This window comes from Neofelis nebulosa, chromosome 1 (assembly GCF_028018385.1).
Source record: "Neofelis nebulosa isolate mNeoNeb1 chromosome 1, mNeoNeb1.pri, whole genome shotgun sequence".
In the NCBI taxonomy this organism is placed as follows: domain Eukaryota; kingdom Metazoa; phylum Chordata; class Mammalia; order Carnivora; family Felidae; genus Neofelis; species Neofelis nebulosa.
In genome coordinates, this window is record NC_080782.1 from 145652043 (window position 1) to 145678117 (window position 26075).

General features: G+C 39.2%; 1 protein-coding gene across 4 annotated transcripts in view; it reads right to left on the bottom strand.

Annotated features, from left to right (window-relative positions):
- Nucleotides 1–26075, bottom strand: part of COMMD10 (COMM domain containing 10) — a 231719-nt gene that overhangs the window by 84684 nt on the left and 120960 nt on the right. The window contains exon 6 of one of the 4 annotated variants that reach the window (XM_058738501.1): nucleotides 1117–1316. The exons of the other annotated variants lie outside the window; for them this stretch is intronic. Coding sequence (XP_058594484.1) covers nucleotides 1284–1316 — 33 coding nt within the window. The 3' untranslated portion in view covers nucleotides 1117–1283. Of the gene's footprint in view, nucleotides 1–1116; nucleotides 1317–26075 lie in introns of those variants that run through there. 4 annotated transcript variants of the gene reach the window in all.

Sequence of the window (26075 nt, forward strand, 5' to 3'; positions counted from 1 at the left end):
GCATTCATTCACTCATTCTCTGATTTTTAAAAATGAAAATGTGTGAAGGCACTGTGCTTGATGCTGGTGAAAATGGCCAGCACCACGTTCCTGGATCTCTGCAGCAATCACTCCTTCCTATATTCACTTTCCTGAATACCTACGGTAGGCCAGGCATTGTTGTACATTTGGAGACCATCAGATTAATAACAAGGACAAATCCCTCACCCTCATGGTACCTACATTCTAATGGGAAGACCGACAATTAAAGCTAATCTGTAAGCTAAAAAACAAAAAGAATATCAAAAAGTTAGAAACGCTATGGAAAACAATTAAATAGGATAAAGAGGAAGAATGTGGAAGTGGGAAATGGGGTCTTATTTTAGATAAAATGCACAGGGAAGGTGTCTCTAAAAAGGTGAAATAAGGTTCCAAAGGAAGGAAGTAGTGATAAAGGTAGGGAGCAGTGACATTTAACATATACATATTCTGAAAGTGGAGACAACATGATTTGTGATGGACTGGATGTGGGGTGTGAATACACTGATTATGACAGACTATTCATGAATGTTTGACTGGATGAATAACAATATCTACTAACAAGTTTGTAGAATGATCTATTACCTGTCAACAGATGCACACTAATTTATTAGGCAGTCCTCAGAGTACAGAGTACGTTCTCTATAATAATACTTAGACTGTATTTCAAATCTTCCTCTGTTGTCATCCCAACAATCAGTCGATAGTTACTTTGTAAACAAAGAATTATTATTCTTCCTGGAGAAAAAGATTTATAAGTGAAACAAACACACGAATATGTCTGTATATATGTGTGTTTGTGTGTGTATATACATACATAATCTGATTATCGCCTTTTAGGTCACTACTACCAATTACTATTCTATTTTTAGTGTTGAATTTTTCCTTAGTGTTTTGATTTTGACTTATGGTAATTCAACAAAGAGGCAGGTAATTTGGTTTAAGTTTAGTGATACCACCACATGCGAGCCAGTACCACTAACCTAACAATATGAATAGACAAATAACAAGTCTAACTCTTCTAGCTTACTTTTGCGCTACAAGATAAGAACAGCAATACTTTCACGTTACTTCTTTAGAACTAAAAATCATACAGAGTACTCTGTAGCTTTGCTTTTATTATGCCAAGAAATACTATCTGGAAAATCCAGACAGATTTGTTGCACCAAAATGGCAGCCTATGCTGTTGGTGGTCAGTTCACACAACCTTTTCTCTTGAACAATAAAAATTTCAAATGCCAGGTTTACAAAGCCTTGGTATGTACTTATCCAGGAAGCGTTACAGTTGATTCTTGTTTCTGTAAAGAAAGGAAGATTACAAAAGAAAAATGAAACATTCCACATAAAATTAGAAGAAGAAAGAAGAATATTTATTAATCTACTTGTATAGCTGTGAAAGGCATTAGAGCAAGACGGGAAAAAGTGAATGGCTATGGGAAAGGAATCAAATGTGTGTAGGCTAATAATTGTGAAAAGAGAGTAAGAATCTCGCAGAAAAATAAAAAAGCAAAACAAAAGTAAAAATTTAGAAAATTACCACTCACAATAAAACAGACACTCCCAATGTTTAATCTAACAAATGAGCTACAATGGAGAAATTGCACGTGCATCCCACAAATACAGTGAGAACTGTAAACACTTTAAGGGGGAAAAAAAGGCAACTCCTTCTACAAAAGGTTCAATAGAAACAGGCATGCCTCTGAATCTAAAGCGTAAGATAATAGGACAGTTCTGACAGCCCTGTTTGTTCTTAACCACATAAACGGCCTGGTGAGAAAAAGCTTATGCTCACTTCTATTGAAAATGGAAATTGTTTTTACTTATTTCCATTATTAAATGCCTACCGTGTAGACTGCTATGGTCTCTTCCCTTCTAAGGGCTTACAATAAGAGACAAATAATACACAACTGAAAAGACACCATACAGTCTCATTCAAATAAATAAATGAATAATCCCCATTAGCAACATGTACAAGGAAGGAGTAACTGCCCATGACTACACAGTGTGTGTAACAGGGAGTCCTGGGTGTTACATGTATGGCAATGTCCAGCCAGGAGACGTTAAATAAGGAGCTTTTGAAATAAACAAGGAAAGGTGAACAGAGTATACTCCCAACATTATAGGAGAGCTGGGAAAAGTCTCCCAAAGTGAAATAAAATGATTATAAATTGAATAAGGCTGGTCGACTCACTTTTGTGGGTTAAAGATAGGAGCCCAGATGTTCCCTTTCCTAACTTCAGTGTGATTGGTGTTATCTCATTTAAGCTCTGCTTTATCTCATTTAATATAGAGTTGTGATATTCATTGTAGAAGGGAGGAACCTGACACAGATGGTTAGGTGACCCGTCCGATCACTAGTGGTGCAACCGAGAGTAAAACCAAGGTAGTGTGACTTTGGAATCTACATTCTTACATACCATATCTACTAAATCGCAACTTCATGAAGAACTATTATGGTCACTTATTGGTAGAGCTTTGAACAATGCCTGGCTCATGGTAGGGTCTAGTTAAATAACGGCCAAAAGAAGAATGAAAAACAATACCGGAGGTGGTGAGTGTGATATTTAAAAAAAAAAAAAAGAGAGAGAGAGATTTTCACCCCTCTCTGATAAGGCAATGTTCTGAAATTCATTCAGAAAATCTGACGAGTGAGATAGAGCACCTGTCTTATCTTTATGCAATCTCTTGAAGGACCAACAAGAAGAATCCAGCCGTTCAAGAAATCTCTACTCCTACTACTATACTGGAGATTACTCATTTCAGTGGGCCCAGACTTGGTTATATAGATTCATCTCAACTATTAGTAAGAAAACATAATGCAATTCATATCAATTCAAAACACAGCTATTAGACATTTATAATACCTAGAAATTAAATTATTATTTCAACATTATAGGAGTAAAAGGACCAAAAGTATTCCAGATTTTAATATATAATGCAATGCACATAGTAAGGCAACAATTTTATTAACAGAGAAATCTACCCAATTCAATTCAATTCAATAAAATAAAAAGTACTTCAGATGGTCTCTTCAAGTTCACTAACCTTAATTCTTTCTTTTTAAAGCTTATTTATTTTTGAGAGGGGGGGGAGGAAGAGAGAGGGGGACGGAACATCCAAAGCGGGCTCTGTGCAGATAGCAGTGAGCCCCATGTGGGGCTCAAACTCATGAACTGTGAGATGATGACTTGAGCCAAAGTTGGACACTCAACCAACTGAGCCACCCAGGGGTCCCCACTCACCTTAATTCTTAAAAAATTAAAAAGGTTCACTAAAATAGGGGAAGAAAAAAGCTATATCATAGTGTTGCAGTTATCTGAACACAACATTTCCATTCATAATATTTTGGGAGGAAGAAAGAAGGGGAGCGCTGATTGCTTCCCCGTGCCTGTCAGCCCAACATCATGGAGTGTCCCTGCTTCTCAAAGGAAAGTCAGACAGAAGAAGAACCTGCCTTGGTCGGAATGTATCTAACTCAAGTATCGGCAAAAGAGGTTTGTGTCTGATATTATTTCCCATAAAGTAAATATGAATTTTAATTTTTATTTCACCAATCATATTTTCAGGAAAACACCCTCAAAATGGTCTCCCTCCTTTAAATATAAGCAAGCAAACTCTTCAAACTTCTACATAGTTTCAGGGCTGGAAATCAATGATAAATGTGTGCACGGGTTCACCTACGCATAAGTGAAGTGGAAACTGCTATTTCAACTCTAAGACTACTCAGTGGAACAAATGGATTAGCAAGTTTAAAAGTTCAGCTGGCCCAAAATTCACGATCAACCTGTGGAAATCTCCTTCAGGAATAGTGCACAATACACAGGCATATACTGCGACTATCAACTAATTTTGAACCACCTAGGAGCTGATATGCTGAATGCTTGACTTGGAAGACAATTCAGCAATGAGCTAATAATTTCAGGCAACCATCTTCAGAATTAAGAATGATGAGATTTTATTCAGCTTTGTTTCTGAATTTCCTTTTCACTTTCAGATTCTAGCATGTCAGTAATGCATGCAAACTAACAAAGGAGAGAAAAGAAGCAGTGGAGGTGGAATGCAAAGTGTTTCAGACAAATAAGGAACACTGCAAATAACAGGAAGCAAATATGTAACTGAGAGGATGCAGAAAGAAAAGGAAAAACCAAAATGTCTAAACCATATTAACAATCCTCAACTTTTCCTAACATCTGTGTTGTGAAGGTGCTCAAGAAACTGATGTCATGTCTTAGGTTTCTTTAAAAGAAGCCATCACAACCTTATTTTTTGGTTGTTATTTTATGTTTTACCAAGGTATACAATGCTATACTATTTAGACAGGAACACACACACACACACACACACACACACACACACACACACACACACATATGCATATATATATATACAATACATACATACATATATATATATATATACACAACACGACATATATGTTGTGAACATGTCTGTATGTATGCACATGTGTATGCATGCATGTGTATATCTTTGTAATGAATCATGTACCTGAATATACACTTTTTGTTCAACAAATCATGTAATGAAAGAAAGACAAGAAAAACTACCAAATGAAACAGAATGGTGGAATCTTCCTCCAGGTAAGGAATGATTACCGTGCCGCTTCTAGATGCCGGCAAAAACTCAATAACACCAGATGCTACCATAGGTAGTATGGCTAATTAAGATTTAATGTACTTTTCTGCTCCAGCAATTAAATGGGAGGGACTGCAGGGAATTGTTTTATATCGCCAGGCAAATCATATGATGGTCAGAAAAGTAATGATAAATTTCTACCAAAAGTTCTGTTTTCTTGCATTTGTTGGAAGAACGTGTACACTTAATGAGGAAGCTCCCTCCTCCCTTGCACTTGGAGTTTAAAATGGACGTCGTGGATTTTAGCACTTTCCGAGTAAGGTTTTAGACACACCATATGTATGACCATCTAGGAAATCGATGTTTAATGGAATAAAAAGAAGAGCTGCTGGAGCCTGGGAGCCATTTTATTACTGTCTGATTTAGCAGCATCTAACAGAGATGGTAAGTTTTATCATGCACCTTTAGCTACTAAATTCACAAAACAAACAGAAGGCTTACCAGGGGAGGTAGAGAGTGATCAGACTCTATCCTCTAGTTACTCTTCCAGTAAAGCAGCATGTGTTGCCTAAAATTGCTGTGGGAACCTGGGAGCTCATAAGGCAAATCAAGTTCTACTTGAATGTCTTCTTTAATATCCTATATTCCGACCTCCACAGTAAATAACAAGTTCACACGCAGATATCCGTTATAAGTAAGTTCAAATATTCATGGGAAAATGAAGTACAATGATGCTAAACTTCGCAATTTAATTATCTTGCTGAATTCTTATTAAGCATATAAGCTGTGACTGCATGATGCTTTTGTTTGCATATTACAATTGATTTTCATGTATTCTGTAAATTCCAGTGAGCAAAAGGAAAGACAGATTTGTGTTCCAGTTCTCCTTCTGCCTATGATATAAGAAAGGGTTACATTATTAGACATTATTTTTTCCTCAAAGCAGTACAAATACTTGCCATTTATATGTAACTATTCAGCAGAGGAAACAGGTTCAAAAGGAAAATCAAAGAAGAAGGTACAGAGAAGAGGAGAAGAACAGAAAACACCTAAATGAGTATAGGATCAGAAACACTAACTTAAGCCTCAGTGTAACATTTCCCTATATGAACCAGTTTGTATTCCTTTTATTTTTTTTTAAGTGTATTATTTATTTTTGAGAAAGAAAGAGAGGGAGTGCACGAGCAGGGGAGGGGCAGAAATAGAGAGAGGCAGAGAATCCCAAACAGGCACTGTCATCACAGAGCAAGATGCAGGGCTCGATCTCAACAAACCGCGAAGATCATGACCCAAGCCGAAACCAAGCATTGGATGTTCAACCGACTGAGCCACCCAGGCACCCCGCATATTCCTTTTCAGAAAAGCAGAGTTTAGCACGGGAGAAAGAAAATTGGATTGAGAGTGCAAAAATTTAGGTTCTAGTCCCACTTCTGGCATTCACAGGCTATGTAACTTTGATAAATCAAAGACCTTCCAGGAATCTGCTTTATAGACTCCAAACCAAACAGCAACTTCTTATTCCCTTCCTTTAATGCTACAGTATTGTCAGGGTGTCAGCTTATGACATTACAATGTTTCCACAGCAACCAAACCGATGTCAGTATAGTATTAGGAATCCTTTATAGCATCAGGTAAAGGCAAGACACTGGCAATCACAGGTGAACATCTACTGGAAAGCACACAGCTCCAAAATATAGCAAGGATGAAATGAAATTGTACTTGACAATTAAAGTGCCCCCTCTAGGTTTCCTCTTCTTTCTCCAACTGTAACTAATAATTGAAGTCTTTCCCTTCTAGGGGAGCAATGGACATTTCTGAAGATAACTTGCCTTAAGGCTCGAGTTTTTCTAGAGCTAATCAAAACTGCGTGTGGGGTGTGTACATATGCAGTGGGAAAAAAATGACCAAAATTCACGGAGACTATGTCTGTGAGGGGAGGGGGACACGATGTGGGGCAACTCGCTTTACATCTTTGGTTTCAAGCCTTCCACATGATAACCACGAGGAAAGAAAGCACCTATCGCTCTGGCTCTGAACTGACTTGAGAGCCGGGCTAGTAGGCTTCAAGTCTACCTCTACCTCTAGCTCCACACTTAACGCAGGCAGGTCGTGCAACATGCTCCCCATGCTTCCATATCTGAAATGAATTCTGCTCAAACGGTAACTGGCCACCTCCATGGGGGCCGATATGGTAACTGGGACTTCACTGCACTTTCATAAAGGTAGCTAAAGTAGCGGAATTCTTCCACAGATGCTCTATTTCTTTAAAAATAAAATTCTGTCCTCGGCTGTACTTATAATTCTTATTGGCAAGAAAGGGAAAAAACAAAACTGTTTACAAGAAAAGTCAAGGACATTCGAGAAAGTATAAAAAAAAATGTTACCCAAGGTGTTAATTTCATAGTAAACCTACAAAGCACATTACCATCAAATGGACGGGGGAATGAATGAAATGACCTTTATGGTCTCTTCCAAAACTGAACATGATGAAGATCCTATCATTGTAAACTACATTATGTGAAATGTGAAAGACATCCTCACATTAAAAAATGCCAGAAGTGTTTACTGCAGAAAAGATAAAAAAAGATAGATATTTGGCAGAAACAATTACCCTTTCTTGATTATATACTTCTGATACAAATTTACTAACAATCTATAAAGGGAAAACACTCAACATCAAGATGTTACTCATGTACATATTGGAAGACAGGAATACAGGTATAGCAACGCTTCTAAGCTTTATTTAGAAAATCACCTGTCACACAAAACCAATATCCATTATTTGTTAGGTTTTTAGTGCCTTCTTGGTAAATTTGAAAATTAATAATATGCTACCCAGGCACATAATTCAGAATATACCGTATTAGCTATTTCCCCAATCATTACATTAGAGTAGAATGAGCCATTCATATACACATACATATTTCTGTGACTAATAACAGCATGAGGGATGTTTGAAAACAGCACGCTGTACACAATTTATAGCCATAAACAGTGTACTTTCTTTCTTTTTTTTAAGTTTATTTAATTTGAGAGAGAAAGAGAAAGCATGGGAGGGGAAGAGAAAGGGAGAGAGAGAGAGAGAACCCCAAGTAGGCTCTGCACTGTTAGCACAGAGCCTGACATGGGGCTCGAACTCACGAATTGTGAAATCATGACCTGAGCTGAAACCAAGAGTTGGATGCTCAACCAACTGAGCCACCCAGGCGCCCTTAACTTTCTTTCTTAAATGAAACCAGTACAATATCAATTTTGTAACTCTGACACCTTAACCTCATGGGATAATCACCTACATTAACCAGCACAGGCATAGGGAGTATTAACAGATTTGGCTATTAAGATTTTTATACTAGAAAGTCACCCTTATGGCTCTGTGTGTGTAAGATTATTCATCCACGATTTTTCTCTCACTGACAACAAAGCAGTTGAAAGTGGAAAATAACTTCTGCAAATATGCATAAGTACAATTACTCTAAGTTCTCTGAATACAAATAGCCTTTAAAAATATCCATCTGAATCATGGGAATCTACTCCTGAAGCCAAGAGCACACTGTACCCTGTATGTTAGCTAACTTTAAAAAAATTTAAAGTTATTTTCTTTAAACCCTTAAAAAATATCCATCTGCACTGTATATTATTGATAAAACCAGGGACAACAGATTCACTCGACCACCTGCTATTTGGCTGTGTACATGTATCCTGGCATATCTGTGCAGCTTTCATAGAGATCCGTGTTCACAACGATAAGAGAGTCTCCAGGAGAATTCCTTGCCTGCTTACCATAACCACACTTCCTCATACTGAGTCCACCAGCCCACCACTATAAAGGGCCGCAAGTTTTGACAGGACTTTTAACGTGAAATGCTAAACATCTGAATACACAGACAAAATGAAAAAGCTTGAAATTTCACGTGTAGCTCGATCAAGCCTCCCAGTTAAGCAGCCCCCAAAGCAAGCCACACGATCACGATACAAGTTCTTATACAGCAGTCAAAAGCCTCTGTGAATATACTTTATGCATTCATTAAACAGATTCTGACGCTTATTCGTTGGACTGCCTGCCCCTCATAAAAGTACAATGGGATACAATTTAAAGACACAGCAAATGGAGGCTAACTCCACTCAAGAAGGAGTTCTACTACAAAAATATATTTTCTTCATGTGGAAGAAAAATATCTCCATGGACCCAATGTCATGAACAGCACTTAGGCTTCCAGATTCTGGTAAAATTCAACGTGGACCTTACCGGGGCTGAACTACGGAACCATTGTGAACTCTTGATTCTAGGTAGTTGGGGACTGTCTAGAAACAGGGATGGCAGTGGACAAACGTTGATTATTACTGTTGTCGGTAGGCGGAGTAGTGTCAGCAATCCCTTACTGGTCATCCATTATGTGCTAGGCATTGCGACAAACGCCTTACGTAGTTTACCACTAATTTTCATATTTTCACTGTATGAGATAGGTATCGTTTTTATCTTACAGGTTTAAAAAAAATCAAGCTTTGAAGAATGACGTGACCTGCCTCAAGTCATACCGCTGGGGAGTGGAAAAGTCATACCCAGGTCCACATGGCTTCCAAGGTCCACTCTGTCTACCCCTTGGCCACGTGGCTGTGCTTCAAAATACGTACTTTACTTTCCACGGCCCAAATCCCTAGTCCTTCAACACAGGTGATCCCGGCCATAAATCAGAAGAAAGTATTCTGATCTAATTGACACTGAGCATAACTAAACTAAATCCTACCAGGAGCAGTATTTTCATCTTTTAAAAAGGAGGCAACTTCACTGAAGTCAAGAACGGTACAGTAGATAGTGAAGGAAAAGTAAGAGAACAGCTTGCTGTGAGAAGGAGATTGGCCCTCTTGAAGAGGACACGTGTACTTTCCTCACTGGCATTGTTGCTTTTTTGGAAATATCACTAGTCCAGTTCAGTGCGATACTATCAATCCTGTGGCCTGCCCCCAATCCTGGTGACAAGGACCAAGGAGGGTCAGTGCCTTTTTTTTTTCCTAGAGATTTTTAATTGCCACTTGGAAAAACAACAGTCATTCACACTTATCTGAAATCTGGGACTGTGAGAATGATATACATCTGGGTGCGTGCCGTCCGTGGACGGTACCTGCCGGAGACAAAGCCGACAAGAAGAAGGCAGTGCTGAAGGATGCAGACCCAAAGCTGTGATGACACTGCCTGAGCCCCTGAATCCTGCCATGACTGAGGTTAGAGATTCGCGTCTTCGTGTTTCAGAGCTGCTACCTGACCCGGTGACTAACTTCACGTAAGTTAGCTCACAACAGGATGCTAGCACCCAAAAGAATCCTTACTAACAGGCTTCTGAGGGTTTGCTCTTGAGGTCATCCTCCCTGGGGAATGCCTTCATTTATTAGTTCTTTTCTTCCTCCACTCCAGTGCCCGAGGATGTGGGAACCAAGAAGGTAAATGAAGAAAAGCAGTTTCAATTTCAGCTCAAGATGACTAGTGAAGGGTGAAAATACAGGGATCTAGAATGAGTTTGGGGCAGTTAAGGGCAGTATTTATAGATAATTTTAATGTTTATTTATTTTGTGCACATGTGTGAGTGGGGGAGATTCGAAGCAGGTTCTGTGCTGTAAGTGCAGAGCCTGAGGCTAGGCTCAAACTCATGAACTGTGAGATTGTGACCCGAGCCAAAGTCAGACGCTTAACTGACAGAGCTACTCAGGCGTCCCTACTTAGGATATATATCTATGTACAAAATCTGAAAGTAGTATGACTCTGTTTCATGAAGTCCTATTTTCCGTGATGATGTCTGATAGAAAATCACAATGGTACAATGTCAAACCATAGACAGTTATATAATAAGGCAACAAGACAGTATAAAATGTAGGGAAACGCTTATTACAGATCAGATGTCTGTAAATAATCCAGCAACTGTCTGTAATATGTTTGTTTTAATTTTATTCTTTTAAATACACATTTTACATGACCTACCTATTCTTTTTAAGTTTGCATTTCCCAAATTCATGTTTTAGAGATTTAAATCATATAGAAAGTAAAAATGCAGCTACTTCAAAGTGTTTACAGAATTGAAGGTTTGAATTTTCCTGCTCATCTCTTTCTGGATTCATACGTCACCTTCAAGTCTTAGCTGCTTTTCCTTATTAATATTTCATATATGAAAACAGTATGTAATTAAGATATAAATTAAAAGTTAGTCTTAAAATGTTGTTGCAATGTATCATGAAAAAACTCAAGATGATGCAGCATTCACATTCCAAAGGAACTAGAACTCTTGATTGCCAGTGGCAAAAAACCTAACCCAACTGGCAAAAGCAAAAAGGTAATAACGTTGTCTCACAGGATTAAAAGCGTCGGAAGGGCGCCTGGGTGGCTCAGTCAGTTAAGCATCCAACTCTTGATCTTGGCTCAGGTTACCATCTCACAGTTCATGAGTTCGAGTCCCACACTGGGCTCTGCACTGATGGCATGGAGCCTGCTTGGGATTCTGTGTCTCCTTCTCTGCCTCTCCCCTGTTTGTGTGTGTGCTTTCTCTTTCTTTCTCTCTCTCTCTCCCTTCCTCCCTCCTTCCCTCCCTCCCTCTTGAATATTATTTTTATTCAAAATAAATAAATAAGAAAATTTTTTTAAAAAGTGGAGGAATAGGGATAGCTTCAGAAATAATGGATTTAGGCTTCAAAATATATAATCAGGACTCAGTTTCTCTCTCTCCATTCTCTTAGTTCTACTTCCTGAGATGTTGGTCTCCTCCTCAGGCTCCCTGTGATATGTGAGTCTATAGTAGACCTTGAAGGCGCTGCATACTGATATATACTATACTTACTCAACCTGGACCAATTAATGTGTCCAAGGAGGTGCAAGGTGCTTGCTGCTGATTAACATCAGTCACATACACCATCTCTGAGATGGTTGGTCAGTGTGACCTGACCCCAAGAGCAGGGAAAGGGTGGATTCTTCAAAGGAAAACTGAAAGGATGTTTTTCAGGATATCAAGAATACATGCCTATTACAAATTACATCTTTTCATAATAAAAATTATGTGAACAGGGGCACCTGGATGGCTTGGTCGGTTAAGTGTTAGGACTCTTTGATTTTGGCTCAGGTCATGATGTCACGGTTCATGAGTTCGAGCCCCGTGTTGGGCTCTGTGCTCACAAGAGGCCTGCTTGGGATTCTCTCTCCCTCTCTCTCAAAATAGACATTTAAAAAAATTACGTGAACAGACAATAACATCTACAAAAAAATTCTGTAAGTTTTCTAGTGTGCTGAAAACTAGGAATACTTCTTTGAAAATTGTAATTCATTATTAGACTTTCATTACTGTTTCCTTCTGATACCACGACTCAAAGCATTTAAACTTCTATTTTCTACCCTTCAAATTCCCTTGTACTATGTTACCTGAAATACAAGGTTTTGACAGCTATGGCTGCCAAAAAAAATTAAAAAGGGGGATAGATTTCCAAATAGAGATTGATTTTTGCCAAAAATCGTTGTACCAGTTAGAGTTCTTGGTTGCAGAGAACTTAAGCAGAAAGGGACACAAAAGGATGATGGTGAAGAAACAGAAGTGGGAAACAAGCTGGAACTAAGGGGCACCAGGAAGCCAGAGCAGTGACCAAAATCATGCGAAGGACGGGTCACACTAGGAAGCACCTGCTGAAAGTGCTAGAGCCATCACTGCCGGCATCAGTGCCTCCACTCAGTGGGAGGCAGGACCACAGCAACTAGAATAAATCCTTACTTATAATGAGCCTTGAATAAATGTAATTTATTATTCTCCTAAAAGCAGAATTTAAGTAATCATGCGGCACCATATGATTGATAGATCGTCATTAAAAAGGAACACAACAAAGGTAATTTCCCAAATCACACAATTATTGGTAGAAAGTAGGCACACGGATTATTCTGAATCAACTATTTAGCTCTAATTCCAACAGAAAGAATTCTATAAACTCCCATTTCCTGCCCCCTTCCCTAATTTACCCTGCCAGTACAACATGCTTTACTTAAGTCAGGTGGGCTTAACCATGCAATTGATAGACCTGGAATGCAATCAGAGTTTGGCTTCTGAGGTGGGTTATGGCAGGTCACGTACAGGTTATTTCCTTCTCCACCCTGAGTGTAACTGGTCAAGTGGTCAGTACCAGTGTTCATCTAAGCCGCTTTCCATTATGGCCAGTGGAAATGAACGGGGTCACTACTCTGCTGTCCACTGACAGAATAATTGCAGATCCCCGTCCACACCACGGATCTACACACTTGGAGGGGAAAAGGTGTCACCTGGCTCCTGTATTACCAAACTGCTTTTGTGGCTGCAGGGTACAGTCCATTATTACTCTCTTAGAATTCAACCCCAAACACAGAACTATAATTTAGAGAAAATACAGCATAAGATATAAAGGAAGTATTTAAGAGGAAAATTTGGCTTACAACATACAGTTGTTTTCATTAAAGTACAAGTACTTGGAAGCCAGCTATTTTATTTATAAAAAAAGCTTTTGTTTAAAAAAAAAAGTTTAATTACCACAATATGTTTTCTCAGCTCAGTTAAATATAAACTACAGTCATTTCTCCATTTATGTTGTGAGTTTGAATTGAAATACGCTAGGAACATATTTACATGTAAATGTGAATACATGAAGTAATTAAGAGATCATGTAATCTACTTTATAGTAGAGCCCAAATAGTGTCACGGTTCTTTGTCATATTCATACGTAGATAGATTGACAGGGGATTTTTTTTTTTTACACCAATAAAGTAGCTGTGCAAATAATATAAAGGTTACTTTTGTCTTCTAATTTTTTAATGTTTATTTTTTTTTTGAGAAGGGGTGGGGCAGAGAGAGGGAGAGAGAGAATTCCAAGCAGGATCCTCACCGTTGGTGCAGAGCCTGATGTGGAGCTTGAACTCAAGACCCTGAGATCAAGACCAGAGCTGAGCCTGACTTAGAGGCTCAACCAACCGAGCCACCCAGGTGCCCCTCTAGTTTTTTTAAAAGAGCAAAAAGCAGAAACCCATAAGGAAAAAGTATGTATACTCTGCAGCTATTATGTACAATTGACTACACTGTAGTCATAAACTCCAGTAGAGAAACTAACAGTTTCACCTCCACTTAAAACTTTTTACTCTACCAAGGAAAAAGAAGTTCTCCCAAGGCCAAAGACATAGAGCTAGGGAGAGATAAAGCTGTTCTTTTAGTCAGTCGTTTCTTTTTTTTTTTTTTTTTTTTTTTTTTAATTTTTTTTTCAACGTTTTTTATTTATTTTTGGGACAGAGAGAGAGACAGAGCATGAACGGGGGAGGGGCAGAGAGAGAGGGAGACACAGAATCGGAAACAGGCTCCAGGCTCCGAGCCATCAGCCCAGAGCCTGACGCGGGGCTCGAACTCACGGACCGCGAGATCGTGACCTGGCTGAAGTCGGACGCTTAACCGACTGCGCCACCCAGGCGCCCCTATCGTTTCTTTTTTTTAATCTTAGAGAGCAAGAGTGCATGCGAGCAGGGGAGGGAGAGAGAAAGAATCTCGAGCAGGCTCCACGTTCAGAGTGGAGTCTGACGCTGGACTCGATCTCATGACCCTGGGATCATGACCTGAGCCGAAATCAACAGTCGGACACTCAAATGACTGAGCCACCCAGGCACCCCTACTCAGTCATTTCTTAAACATATATTCCTTGGACTCCTTACGAGTACCAGCTCTCATGACCAACGAGATGCCAATTCTCTAGAAGCCACATTGAAAGACATAGGAAGAAAGGCAGTAAAAGGATAGCCACAAATGTGACAAGTGATATGAAGAGGGGGTTATAAAGCAGGAGGACCAAGCCTGGCCAGGTCGGGTCAGGGAAAAACTTCTCTCAGGAGATGACCCAACAGAAAGTCTGATTATTGTTTTCCAGGAAGAAGGAATAGAATCTGTAAAAACCTAGTATAAGTAAAAAAGTAAGTATACATGAGGAAATGAAGGCAGTGTGCCTGAGCGGAAAGGAGGAGCAGAAGGGCGTGAACATAAGGCAGCACATATGAGACTCCCTCCTGCGGGAACACAAGCTGCTGGACATTAGTAAGCAGGCAAGTGAAACACATTTACACAAGCAGTTTGGGTTATAGGAGGAGAAACTGCGTGGACCATGAAAATAAACAATGGATTTTAAATAAAAATTCATGATGGGGCAACTGGGTGGCTCAGTCGGTTAAGCGTCCGACTTCAGCCCAGGTCATGATCTCCCAGTTCGTGGGTTCGAGCCCCACATTGGGCTCTGTGCTGACAGCTCCGAGCCTGGAGCCTGCTTCAGATTCTGTCTCTCTCTGCCCCTCCCCCACTGTACTGTGTGTGTGTGTGTGTGTGTGTGTGTGTGTGTCTCAAAAACAAATAAACATTAAAAGTCTGTGAGGCAAGAGAGGGCTGTACCTCAAGCAGTGGATGGGCTCATCTGTTATTTTCATGTGATGCTTGAGCTCCTTTGAGCATGCTTATTTACATGTTGTCAGTGAGAGGCCAACAGAGAAGAAGACACTGAGCACAGAAGGCAGAGGGGCCACTCAGAGAACTGGAAGAGACAGAAGCCAGAGCTCAGAAAACTACAAGCAATGAATGCACCCAATGTGTGTGTTATCTTCTCCAACAGCGCTGGATGGCAGAGCACACACAGACAGATTCACCCAGAGTCAGAGTTCTCATGGGCGGGTGCAGGGAAGGGTAGTAGGGAAAGAGCTGGAGAACACAAGAGTCCAAGATGGATAAAGAAGGAAAATCCAGAAGGGTCAACTAAAGGCAGAGAAGAAGTCATCAGTAGCTGTTACTTCAAAGTTAAATCAAAATTTCTGATAACGGCTCAAAAGGTGGCTCTGTGTGAGTGATCAACTATAGAGGTAAAGAGGCCAAGGAACGTTTCCACCAGGAATGCCCTCCTCTGTGCACAGGACACTTGCCTTTCCATGCTTTGTTGGCTGAGAACTCCACCAATAACACAGTCTGGAAGTGGACATCCTTCCCTGCCCCACCCTTTCCCACAAACTTTAAAAGGCTGAGGGAAAAGCAGAGTGAGACCTGAGGGAAAGGGAAGTCCAGGAATGGGGTACCTGAGCCTGCTTTGGGTTGTGCAAACTTTTCTGAAAAACACAGACCCTTTTGTTCATTCAATGCCTTCCATGAAAATACAAAAGGTAAAACGGAGAGGTAAGAGCTGCTCTGCCAGAAGGTAGACTGGGGCCTGTTAAATTGCCCTTGCACGACCTCCTCCTTCCCATACGTATCCTTCTATCCAGCAGCCACCTACAACCTCAGAGCACAAGTGGACCTTTTGTTCAAGGCAAACAAAAATATAAAAAAATTCCATGCCTTTCTCAAACACACATCCATGCTAAGATCATAGTGGACCCCTTAGGCTGAGACAGTCTAGAGGTTTATGGGCACAAAGCTCTAGCGAATCATGCAGAAACTTTTTTTTTTTTTTTTTAATCTCTCCCCTTCTATATTTAGCAGCAGAATCTATTTTTCTTTGGGGGAAAAATCTACATGTGCCGAACGTTTCATTTGGCATTTTCTGTATGTAACTGCATTCGATTCTCACAAAATTCTTGCCAGGAAATCGTATTATTTCCATTTTGCACAATAGGAGGCTGAGGCCGGAGAGGTCAAAGTAACCTCCACACAGTTATAAAGCTAGTAAGTGAAGAGGGTCAGGATTCGAAGCATTTCATCCCAAAGACCCCAAAGCCATCACATTACCTTGCCTCCAAGTTTATAAATGTTACACTGTTCCTCTATCACCACGTATATATAAAATTCCCAGCTATAAGCCCATAAAGTGTGCTCTCATACATAACATTGAAAACAGCTCAACCCTTGAGAATTTATTGCATAACTGTTTTTCAGTAATGGCACATAACATAGTCACTCTAATAGACCTCCGCTCAATCTGTTTTCTTTTGGTAAATAATGATCCTCCCCACGGGTGCCAGAGTAAAAGGTGATGTTGCTTCTTTAATGTTCACTATGACCTAATTCTATATCTCCATGATTGATGAGGTTCCATCCTTGTGGTCAGGGTAAACCACTACTGTGATCCAGAAAGGCTGGTGGAGAAGAGTCTGCAACCACTAAAATGTGTCTACATAAAAGGAACAGAGGTTGTGGAGACAAATATTTGAGAATATAAACACTGAATTACAGGAGCATGACAAAGGGAGCCCAAGTCAATTCATATTATTCTAGAAGAAAGTTTATTGTAGTCAAGAAAAAAGAAGAGGAGGAGGGGAGGGGAGGGGAGGGGAGGGAAGGGAAGGGAAGGGAAGGGAAGGGAAGGGAAGGGAAGGGAAGGGGAGAAAGGGAAGAAGGGAGACAGGGAGGGAGGGAGGGAGGGGGAGAGAGAGAGAAAAAAAAGAAAGAAAGAAAGAAAGAAAGAAAGAAAGAAAGAAAGAGAAAGAAAGAAAGAAGAAACAAAGAAAGAGAGAGAGGGAAAGAAGAAACAGAGAGAAAGAAAGAAAGAAAGAAAGAAAGAAAGAAAGAAAGAAAGAAAGAAAGAAAGAAAGAAAAAGAAAGAAAGAGGAAGAAGGAAGGTCAGACACATAATTAGCGTAAATAAAGTATGGATCCAAAATTAGGGAGTGAATACAAAAGAAATGATCTGCTAGAAAAAAAAATACAGAGAACTATGGAGCAGAGATGTGTGTCATTTTTCCACATGTGACTACAGTAATAAGCATATCTACTGGACTTTTAGAAATGAATCCAAGTAAAATGAGGTCCTGGGATAGGTCATCTATCATCCATAAAACTTCTTTCAATAGTCATTGATAGTATTTGTTCTCAAAAGCACCATGAACTCAATCTTTTACTACTTGGAATTTAGGAACAACACAGTCAACCATAAATTATTAACTTTAAAGAAGATACTGATCAAAATAATTACAATCCACAAAAATTCTAAGAGGAATTTATGGTGGCTTAAAATAACCAGTATTCTCTGTGATGCATGGGAACACATCATCTTAAAAATGTCCTACCCCATTTCTGACCATCAGCACTATTTCCGTGACAGCCTTGCTACAGCATAATACCTGAATGCGGTAATAGGAGAGACTTCGCCTCAGGCACCGCAACTGAACTGCTTTGTAGGGTATCAGCTTCCCACAAAACCCCAAACTGTAAAATTCATATTCATCCAACAAGTATTTACTAAAAGCTTACTATGCGTCCAGCACTGTGTCCAGTATGGTGAGCACACGTATTGGGAAACAAAACAGAAATGGTCTGTTTCTTTCTGACGTAGAGTAGGGTTCTCTCAGAACAAAGCTTTCTTTCGCAAGAAAGTCCCAAGTTTAAACTGAATGCTACTCAGCAAGTCTTCACCCTTATTAATTTCAAGAAGGCCTATCATTCACTTTTGTAAGGATATGAATCATTTAAGTCCTTCTAAATAAGGACTTAAAGAACTGGGAAATATCACATTAAAAATAAAAACAAGACTGACTTTCATTTTAATGAGTTCATATTCTAAGTAGTCATTGAAATTCTCAGCCATGAGCTAGCTAAACCTGGAGTTTTAAAAACTACTCAGGCATTGAAAGTTTATTCTCAAGGAGTTTGTTAAAATATTTAGGTTTTAGATCCTCTAGAAATTTCTTTTTCTTTCAATTCTGGCATCATCTCTTTAGTATATCCCATGAACATTAACATCTCGTATTTCAACCATAGCGTTAGATGTTCTGTGTCTATCGTAATTATTTTCTGTATTATCTGATGAGCCAATGGCCTCTCTCACCAACAGTCTCTTGATGATTATGTATTTTAATTTATCATTTTCATGTGCCTTCTGGACAATCTACCTTTTTCCACTTTAACACTTTTTTACTTGACTTTCTAACTTTTTAATCTTTCTGGGGGGTCAAAGTACATCAAATCCCCCCAAACAGATTGCTTTTTGCTAAATCCTTTGATAGCCTTGGTGCTTCCCTAGAATATTGCTTTGGCTTCCTAAATTTTATTAACATTTGAGGGATCTCCTAAGTTTCTCAGCCATAATTAAAGTTTCTTCTCTATACAATTTTACCTTAATATAGTAACAATTTTAATCCCCTCAACTGACCACTTCTTGGACCAAATTCTCAAAACAAAGCTGAGCCCCACTTGATCCTAAACACACAACCCTTCCCCATTCCCATAAACAATGCTGCCATTCATCCATTTACATAAGCTAGAAACCTAAGGATTGCCCTTAATTTCTCTCCTTTTCCCTCACCTCCCTCGGGGCTCCCAACCCCAAATTTATAAGCAAGCTAACCCACTTCCAGTTATAAGAATAAAGAATTTTAATCTTGCCTCAGGGTCTATGGCCATTTATCCCTATTGAAGTAATGTTCCTCTGTCCTTTTTAAGGTTTTTTATTATTATTTTTTTAATGTTTATTTATTTTTGAGAGACAGAGACAGATCACCAGCAGGGGAGAGGCAGACAGAGAAGGAGACACAGAATCCAAAGCAGGCTCTAAGCTGTGAGCTGGCAGCACAGAGCCTGACTTGGGGCTCGAACCCATGAACCACAAGATCATGACCTAAGAGGGAAGTCCAACAACACCCAACCGACCAAGCCACCCAGGCGCCGGCCCCTGTTCCTCCCTCCTAAAAGACCTAGTTCCTTCTCTTTAGGGTTTCAACTTCATGGCATCTCTTCCGCCACAGCTGACACAGTTTACTCTCCGATCTTCTCAATCTTCTTCCCCTTGTGTGTGTCCTTCATATGACATACTTCACCCAGCAAATACATCATTTGCCTATTTACCTGTTTTTGCCCCTATGTGCCCCCCAGGAGAATGTGACCTCCATGAGGGTAGGAGCTACATCGGTCTTATTCTTTCTCCCCTGCTGAAAACATGCCTGGCACATATTAAATGTTTAGTAAATATTTATTGAAAAACTGAATAAATACATTGGCAAGTTTAGATAAAGAAATGCTGAGATGCTGGTCAGTTTTATAATACATACAACTGTGGTAGACAAGACCAGGGAAGCCAGAAGTTAAAAATAACTTTCTTACATTAGAAAATCTTCCTTCTTGGGGCGCCTGGGTGGCTCAGTCGGTTATGCGTCCAATTTAGGCTCAGGTCATGATCTCACGGCTTGTGGGTTCCAGCCCCGCATCGGGCTCTGTGCTGAGAGCTCAGAGCCTGGAGCCTGCTTCCAATTCTGTGTCTCCCTCTCTCTCTGCCCCTCCCCCGCTCATATTCTCTCTCTCTCTCTCTCTCTCTCTCTCTCTCTCTCAAAAATAATTAAACATTAAAAAAAAAATAAAAAAGAAAGGAAATCTTCCTTTTCATTCTCATCTTGATGCCTTCAGGTAGGTCTACCTTGGACCAGCAGTACCAGGACCACAGTGCTCTTTCTAAATGGCGGTCCTCTAACAATGTTGACTTCAACTGAACAGACTCCCTCTTATCATTTTCCTATTACTTTATGTGGAGTTTCATGATTAACTATGCTTTATGCTTTTTAAATCTGTGACTCAGAAATAATACAGCCTGTACAGAGGTTAAACTACTCTGACTTCTAATATCTTACAAATTAGTTACAAATCACTAGCTTACTTTTAATTTACTTTATATTGCTATTTCACACAATTGCAGAAGATGGCATATAGAAAGCATAATCATGGTCTATAATAAGGACACTGATAAACAAACATCTCATAGCATAAAAATCAGCTTTAGAAGTCACATACTGAATATCCATACACCATACATCCACATACTACTACATTTCCAAAGATCTCAATATATCCAACAGAGAAATATAGTAAAAGTAAAATAATTTGTGATTAAAATAGATGCATGACAAGAATAATAAAGATTTATCAACAAATATCTCTCCATTTTCTCCTCAAAATGATAACAAAAAAAGTTTTTAATATGACAAGTATAAAAATGTAGTCATGGGGTGACAGGATACTACAATATACAAAATCTCCCTAAATGTCCCTGAGTTAAAAGAACTGATTTTATGAAAACAGCTTTAAAAACTCATTTTTTTAACCCGGAAAATTGTTCTCTTTTTTAAATTTTAGTTTTACTACATTTTTCAAATGAACTTTAAGATTGAGGCCACATAAAAGCTAATGATTTCTCAAAAATTTATGAAAGAATTGCTAATAGAAAATTCAATGGGTACCTGGGTGGCTCAGTCAGTTAAGCATCTGACTCTTGACTTGGGCTCAGGTCATGATCTCATGGTCATGAGATCAAGCCCCCAGTGGGGCTCTGTGCTGGGTGTGGACACTGCTTAAGATTTCTCTCTCTCTCTCTCTCTCTCTCTCTCTCTCTCTGCCCCTACCTTCCCCCTGCCTCAAAAGAAAGACACAGAGAGGGAAAGAAAAAAAGAAAGAAGAAAGAAAGAAAGAAAGAAAGAAAGAAAGAAAGAAAGAAAGAAAGAAAGAAAGAAAGAAAGAAAGAAAAAAAGGAGAAGAAAGAGAAGGAAGGAAGGAAGGAAATATTACAATAAGCTTTACTTTCATTTAGGAGAGTATTATTAACGATGTGAGGCACCACTAGCATCTTATATGAAAAAGTAAATCCATTATTCAAAGAATAATATAGGAAAAAAATTGAACTGGAAAAAATGCCCATTTCTTATATTTTCCTCTATCCTGGTGGCCTAGGATCTAAATGAAAGGTAAATGGATAACTTTACTAGAAAAGGGAACTGGTGAATGTGTTAACAATGCATGCTAAACAAAGAAGCAGTGACAACTACAGATTCAGCTATATTACTGCTGTTCGATTTAAACCATATCCATAGTGGTTTTTATAAACTTGAATGTAAGTAGCCTTCCATTCAAAGCTGTTTATATGTATAAATGAAAAATGCAGAGATAACCTAACAGTCTCCAAGTGTACACAACAGGTACAACTGATTATTAACTCTAAATTAAAATGCACACATTTCATTATTGACTATCCAAAGATATGGGAAACTCCAATTAAAACCTAAATCCTATTTTAGGTTAAATGTTAATACATTTAGGGGCAATTGGGTGGCTCAGTCGGTTGAGCGTCCGACTTCGGCTCAGGTCACGATCTCACGGTTCATGGGTTCAATCACCTCATCAGGCTCTGTGCTGACAGCTCAGAGCCTGGAGCCTGCCTCGGATTCTGTGTCTCCCTCTCTCTCTGCCCCTCTCCTGCTGGTGCTCTGTCTCTCTCTCTCAAAAATAAAAAAGAACATTAAAAAAACATGTTAATACATTTACAGTAAGTCTTCATTAGCACTCAGTAGTAATTCTTTTAACATCAAGACCAACAGGAAAAGCTTTCTCAGTTCTCATTCTTAGAATGGGAATGTATATGATTCTACTTCAAAGCTGACTCGCCACCGTACAACCAGCACATGAATATGCGCCAAATTACGGCATCATGACTCTATTCCAATGATGCTTTGCCCAAAACCCACCTTTCAGATGTTAGTTTCTCTTTCTGCTTTTCAGAGGCACTGTCATGAAAATGACCTCTTCCATGGCCCTATTTATCTTCTAAGATTTACTGACTGTATCTGTGTGGCAAGCCCTGAGCTAGCTAAGCACTTTTCCTGGCTTTATTCAATGCTTGCAGTAACCCCTACCTAAAATGGGGGTACTATTACTATTGCCTTTCACATAGGAGGAAAATCGAGTCTTAAAAGAAGATGACTGTAACAAAGCAAAGTGGAGACAGACGATGACCTTCACTGTAGGTCTGTGTGGGCCTGAGGCCCATGGTGCTCTTAACTAGTGCTCAGCACTCTGACATTTTTAATTCATTCTTTTCTGTCTCCTCTTTTAGCTCCTCTTCTTCACCCTCTCCCCTACAGTTGTAGGTAACATTGCCAAGACCGTCTCCTCTCTTGCGCCCCTGTTTCTTTAGTGCACTCGTATCTCCTGACAATTCCAACACAGTCATATCGACAAGATTCTAAAATCTCTATTTTGGCCCTTTCACTTCACTGTTATGTTTCCAAATCCCCAATGGATACATTTAGTTGGATGACATAGTATTTATCCCCCAACTCAGCACAGATGATTTCCAAAATCCTTCATTTACAACTTGATTTTAAGTTTTCACAAAAATACTCAATACACGTTGGTCTTCATCCAAGTTATTTTATTTCTGTCCATGGAAATACCATTCTTCTACACTCTTCTACCCTTCATTCTCTTTATCAAACTACAATCTGTGGCTATTGTTTTCCTCTCCTAGAAATGCCTTGTGGATTTTAATTTTCTACTTTATTCCTACTACTACAACAACCTGATAACACAACCCACCCTGCCCTTGAGTGATCTTACTTCCATCTTTCAAGGTCACCATCACAGACTGATCTTCCCAAAACATAATTTTTATCAAGTGAGTCTATTTGAGAGATCTATAAAAGCACCCCAGTACCAAGAACATAAAAATCTACCTGGCTTGCAAAGGCTCCTTATCCAACCCCAGGTTAGTAACAGTCCCTATTATGTGCCTTCTACCCTCATTAGGCTATTCCCTCCATTCTTCCCCAAGCCTTCCGACCTCTCTCCATCAGGAAACAGCAGCTCTTCTCCCCAGAATCTAACCCTACCCTTCAAGAACTCACTTCTTCCTTGGGTCTTGAATCAAGCCCACCCATACATGTTCATAGGTGCTTATAAACAGAAAGTACTCCAAAAAGGCTACAGTCAAGAAGCCTGGGTTCTACCTCTGGTTCTGACATTATCCAGTGGGACTCTGGGCAGATTTCTGAGGTAACATCTACTCCAGACTTCTGCTTCCTCATCAGTATAACGAGAAACAGAATGAGATTATCTCTAAAATCTCCTTTGGTTTGAAAATTCTTTAACTCCTACCATATTTAGTGCCTTAATATTTCATTCAACACTTAATCATACATAAAATGTTTTATCTATGTTTAATCTTCTTTACTAGGTTATAAACTTCCTGAGGATACAAGTTATGTATTATATGTTTCTGCAAACTCAACAAGACATAGCACACTGTCTGATATGAGGATCCTTAATAAATATCTGTGACTGATTAACTGTGACAACTCCTCTGTTTATATCAAGCAAGATAAATAAAGAAATACCCTTTTAAATAATAAAAACCTTAAAATAATGTCATGATTTTCAAAATCATGAAATTAGGATATGGGGGGGCAACTTGTTTCGCTTTTTATATCTTCCCTTCCTTTTGTTTTCTTCAATTAACATAAGTAGCAAATGATAAAGTGAGAATTTCTTTTTTAAGAAAGCCATAGTATGTATTTGCTAATAGTTATAATCATTATTTCAGAAAATTATTCTGTGGCAAGAGTGGCAAACTCTAGCAGAGCTCGTTTGGCAACCTCTACATTAAAATACTGTTCTTTTCATACTAGTTCCCTTTCAGCTATTTTATTTTGGTTATGGGATCATAAAATTACTTGGATAAATATGGGCCCAGAATTACGTTTACGAATTATGTTTAAAACGTGTTTACTTTGGAGGCACCTGGCTGGCCCTGTGCGTGGTCAGTAGAGTGTGCAAATCTTGATCTCAGGGTCATGAGTTCAAGCCCCACTTTGGATGTGGAGCCTACTTAAAAACAAAAACAAAAACAAAGCCATGCTTACTTTGTATCCCTTTAACAAAAAGTGTCTGGAATCCATGTGTCCCTGGTCCAGGTGCATTATAGAATAACCAAACCTAATGCAACTGGATGATTAAGGCATACCTTATTATATTTTTCTAACTCTTAGGAATGGAAGACAGTTTCTATGAATATATTCTAGTGGCTGTTTTCACAGCTAACCACTCTTGAAGATATGTCAGGGCATCAAATCTTTTGTTAAAATCTTATCAAATCAATTTTCCTTAAGGCTACTAGGAAAAGCAGAACCAACCGCAAAAGGCCTCACATAGGCTAGAAAACAAAGTTTGCCAAAGAGGATCTATTTCCTGGCACTAAAATTTTATGTGCTCTTTAGGAACTAGAATGGTAGTTTTTTCAGATACCGGAACTTAAAAAAGGGACATCACCACCAATATTACATTCATGTGCCAATTTTTTAAATTATAAATCTTTGTGCCGATTTTAGAAATTATAAATAGGCACACATACGTTTTTGTGAGTAAAAGTGTGCATGTGCAGACATATAAAAAGATGCATTTTTTGGTATCGTCAAGGAGTACAGCATAGTGTTCACTGTATATTATACAGCCTTATTGTATTTTATGTAATGTGACAATTTTACAACAACTTTATATTTAAATATTTAACATAACCACCCACTTTAGGAAAACATTTAAATAACTTTTGTGTAAAGCCTAAATCTTACAAAGTAATCACAGAATCTGAGATGTGAAAGAGTACCCAGAGTCACAGATGTAATACTATGCTATGTATAAGGGGCTCTTAAGTATCTGTCTCCTTGATTTGGGCTCACTTTTACCTTGCTTTTCTTAGCTCTAACTTGCTCTACCAATCCCACGGCAATATATATTGAAGGATTAGGAAAACAGCAGTATAGAAATTAGAGTATTATTTCTTACACAGGTATAAACACACAGAATCCCAATAATTCTCAATCATAGCGTTTATCCTTCTGAAGTCTATTTTTTCAAGTTACGGCAGATGACCATGTTACGTGAGTGAAAAACTATTTGAAGCGAAGTATGCGTGGATGTGCTTCATTCATTCATGTAACAAACATCTGAGCCCTACTATGGGCCGTGTGGTACATTAAGTACCAAGGTGAAAAGATGAATAGGGTGCCATGGCCTGAAAGTGTGTGTCCCTCCTCCCCCACCGAATTCACATGCTGAAATCCTCAGCCCTGAATGTGACGGCATTAGTAGATGGGGCCTTTGGAAGGTACTTAAGTCACAGGATGGAAGCCTCATCAGTGGGATTAATGCCTTGACCAAAGAAGATCCAGAGAGATCCCTAGCCCTTTCCACCATGTGAGGGTGCAATGAGAAGTCTGAGAGTCAGAAGACAGCCCTCACCCCGTCGTGCTGGCACCCTAATCTTGCTTCAGCCTCCAGACTACGAGCAATACAGTTCTGCTGTTTATAAGCCATCGGTCTGTAGTTTTGTTATAGCAGCCGGAACAGACTAAGACATAATGTAAAAACAACAACAACAACAACAACTCAGTTCCACTGTGGGATGAGACATACATCAACAAACAGAAACAGGCTGAAAGTAACGTGGTCACCTGGCACTGAGGAAGACTTGGGCAAACAGGGATAGAATAGGTGACATTGAAGACTTAAAGGATGAGAAGGTATTTTCCAGGTGTCAAGGTAAGTAAGGGACACCAGAGGGGACAAAATATGCAGGGAGGAAAATCATGTCTGCGGATCTTAGAGAAATTCAATACAGAAAGTGTCTAAGGTGGCTGGTGGAAGGCAGATGTCCAACCTACAGGGCCTTGTATGCCACCAGAGGAGCTTGGAGTTACTCAGCAGTGGGGGGTGGAG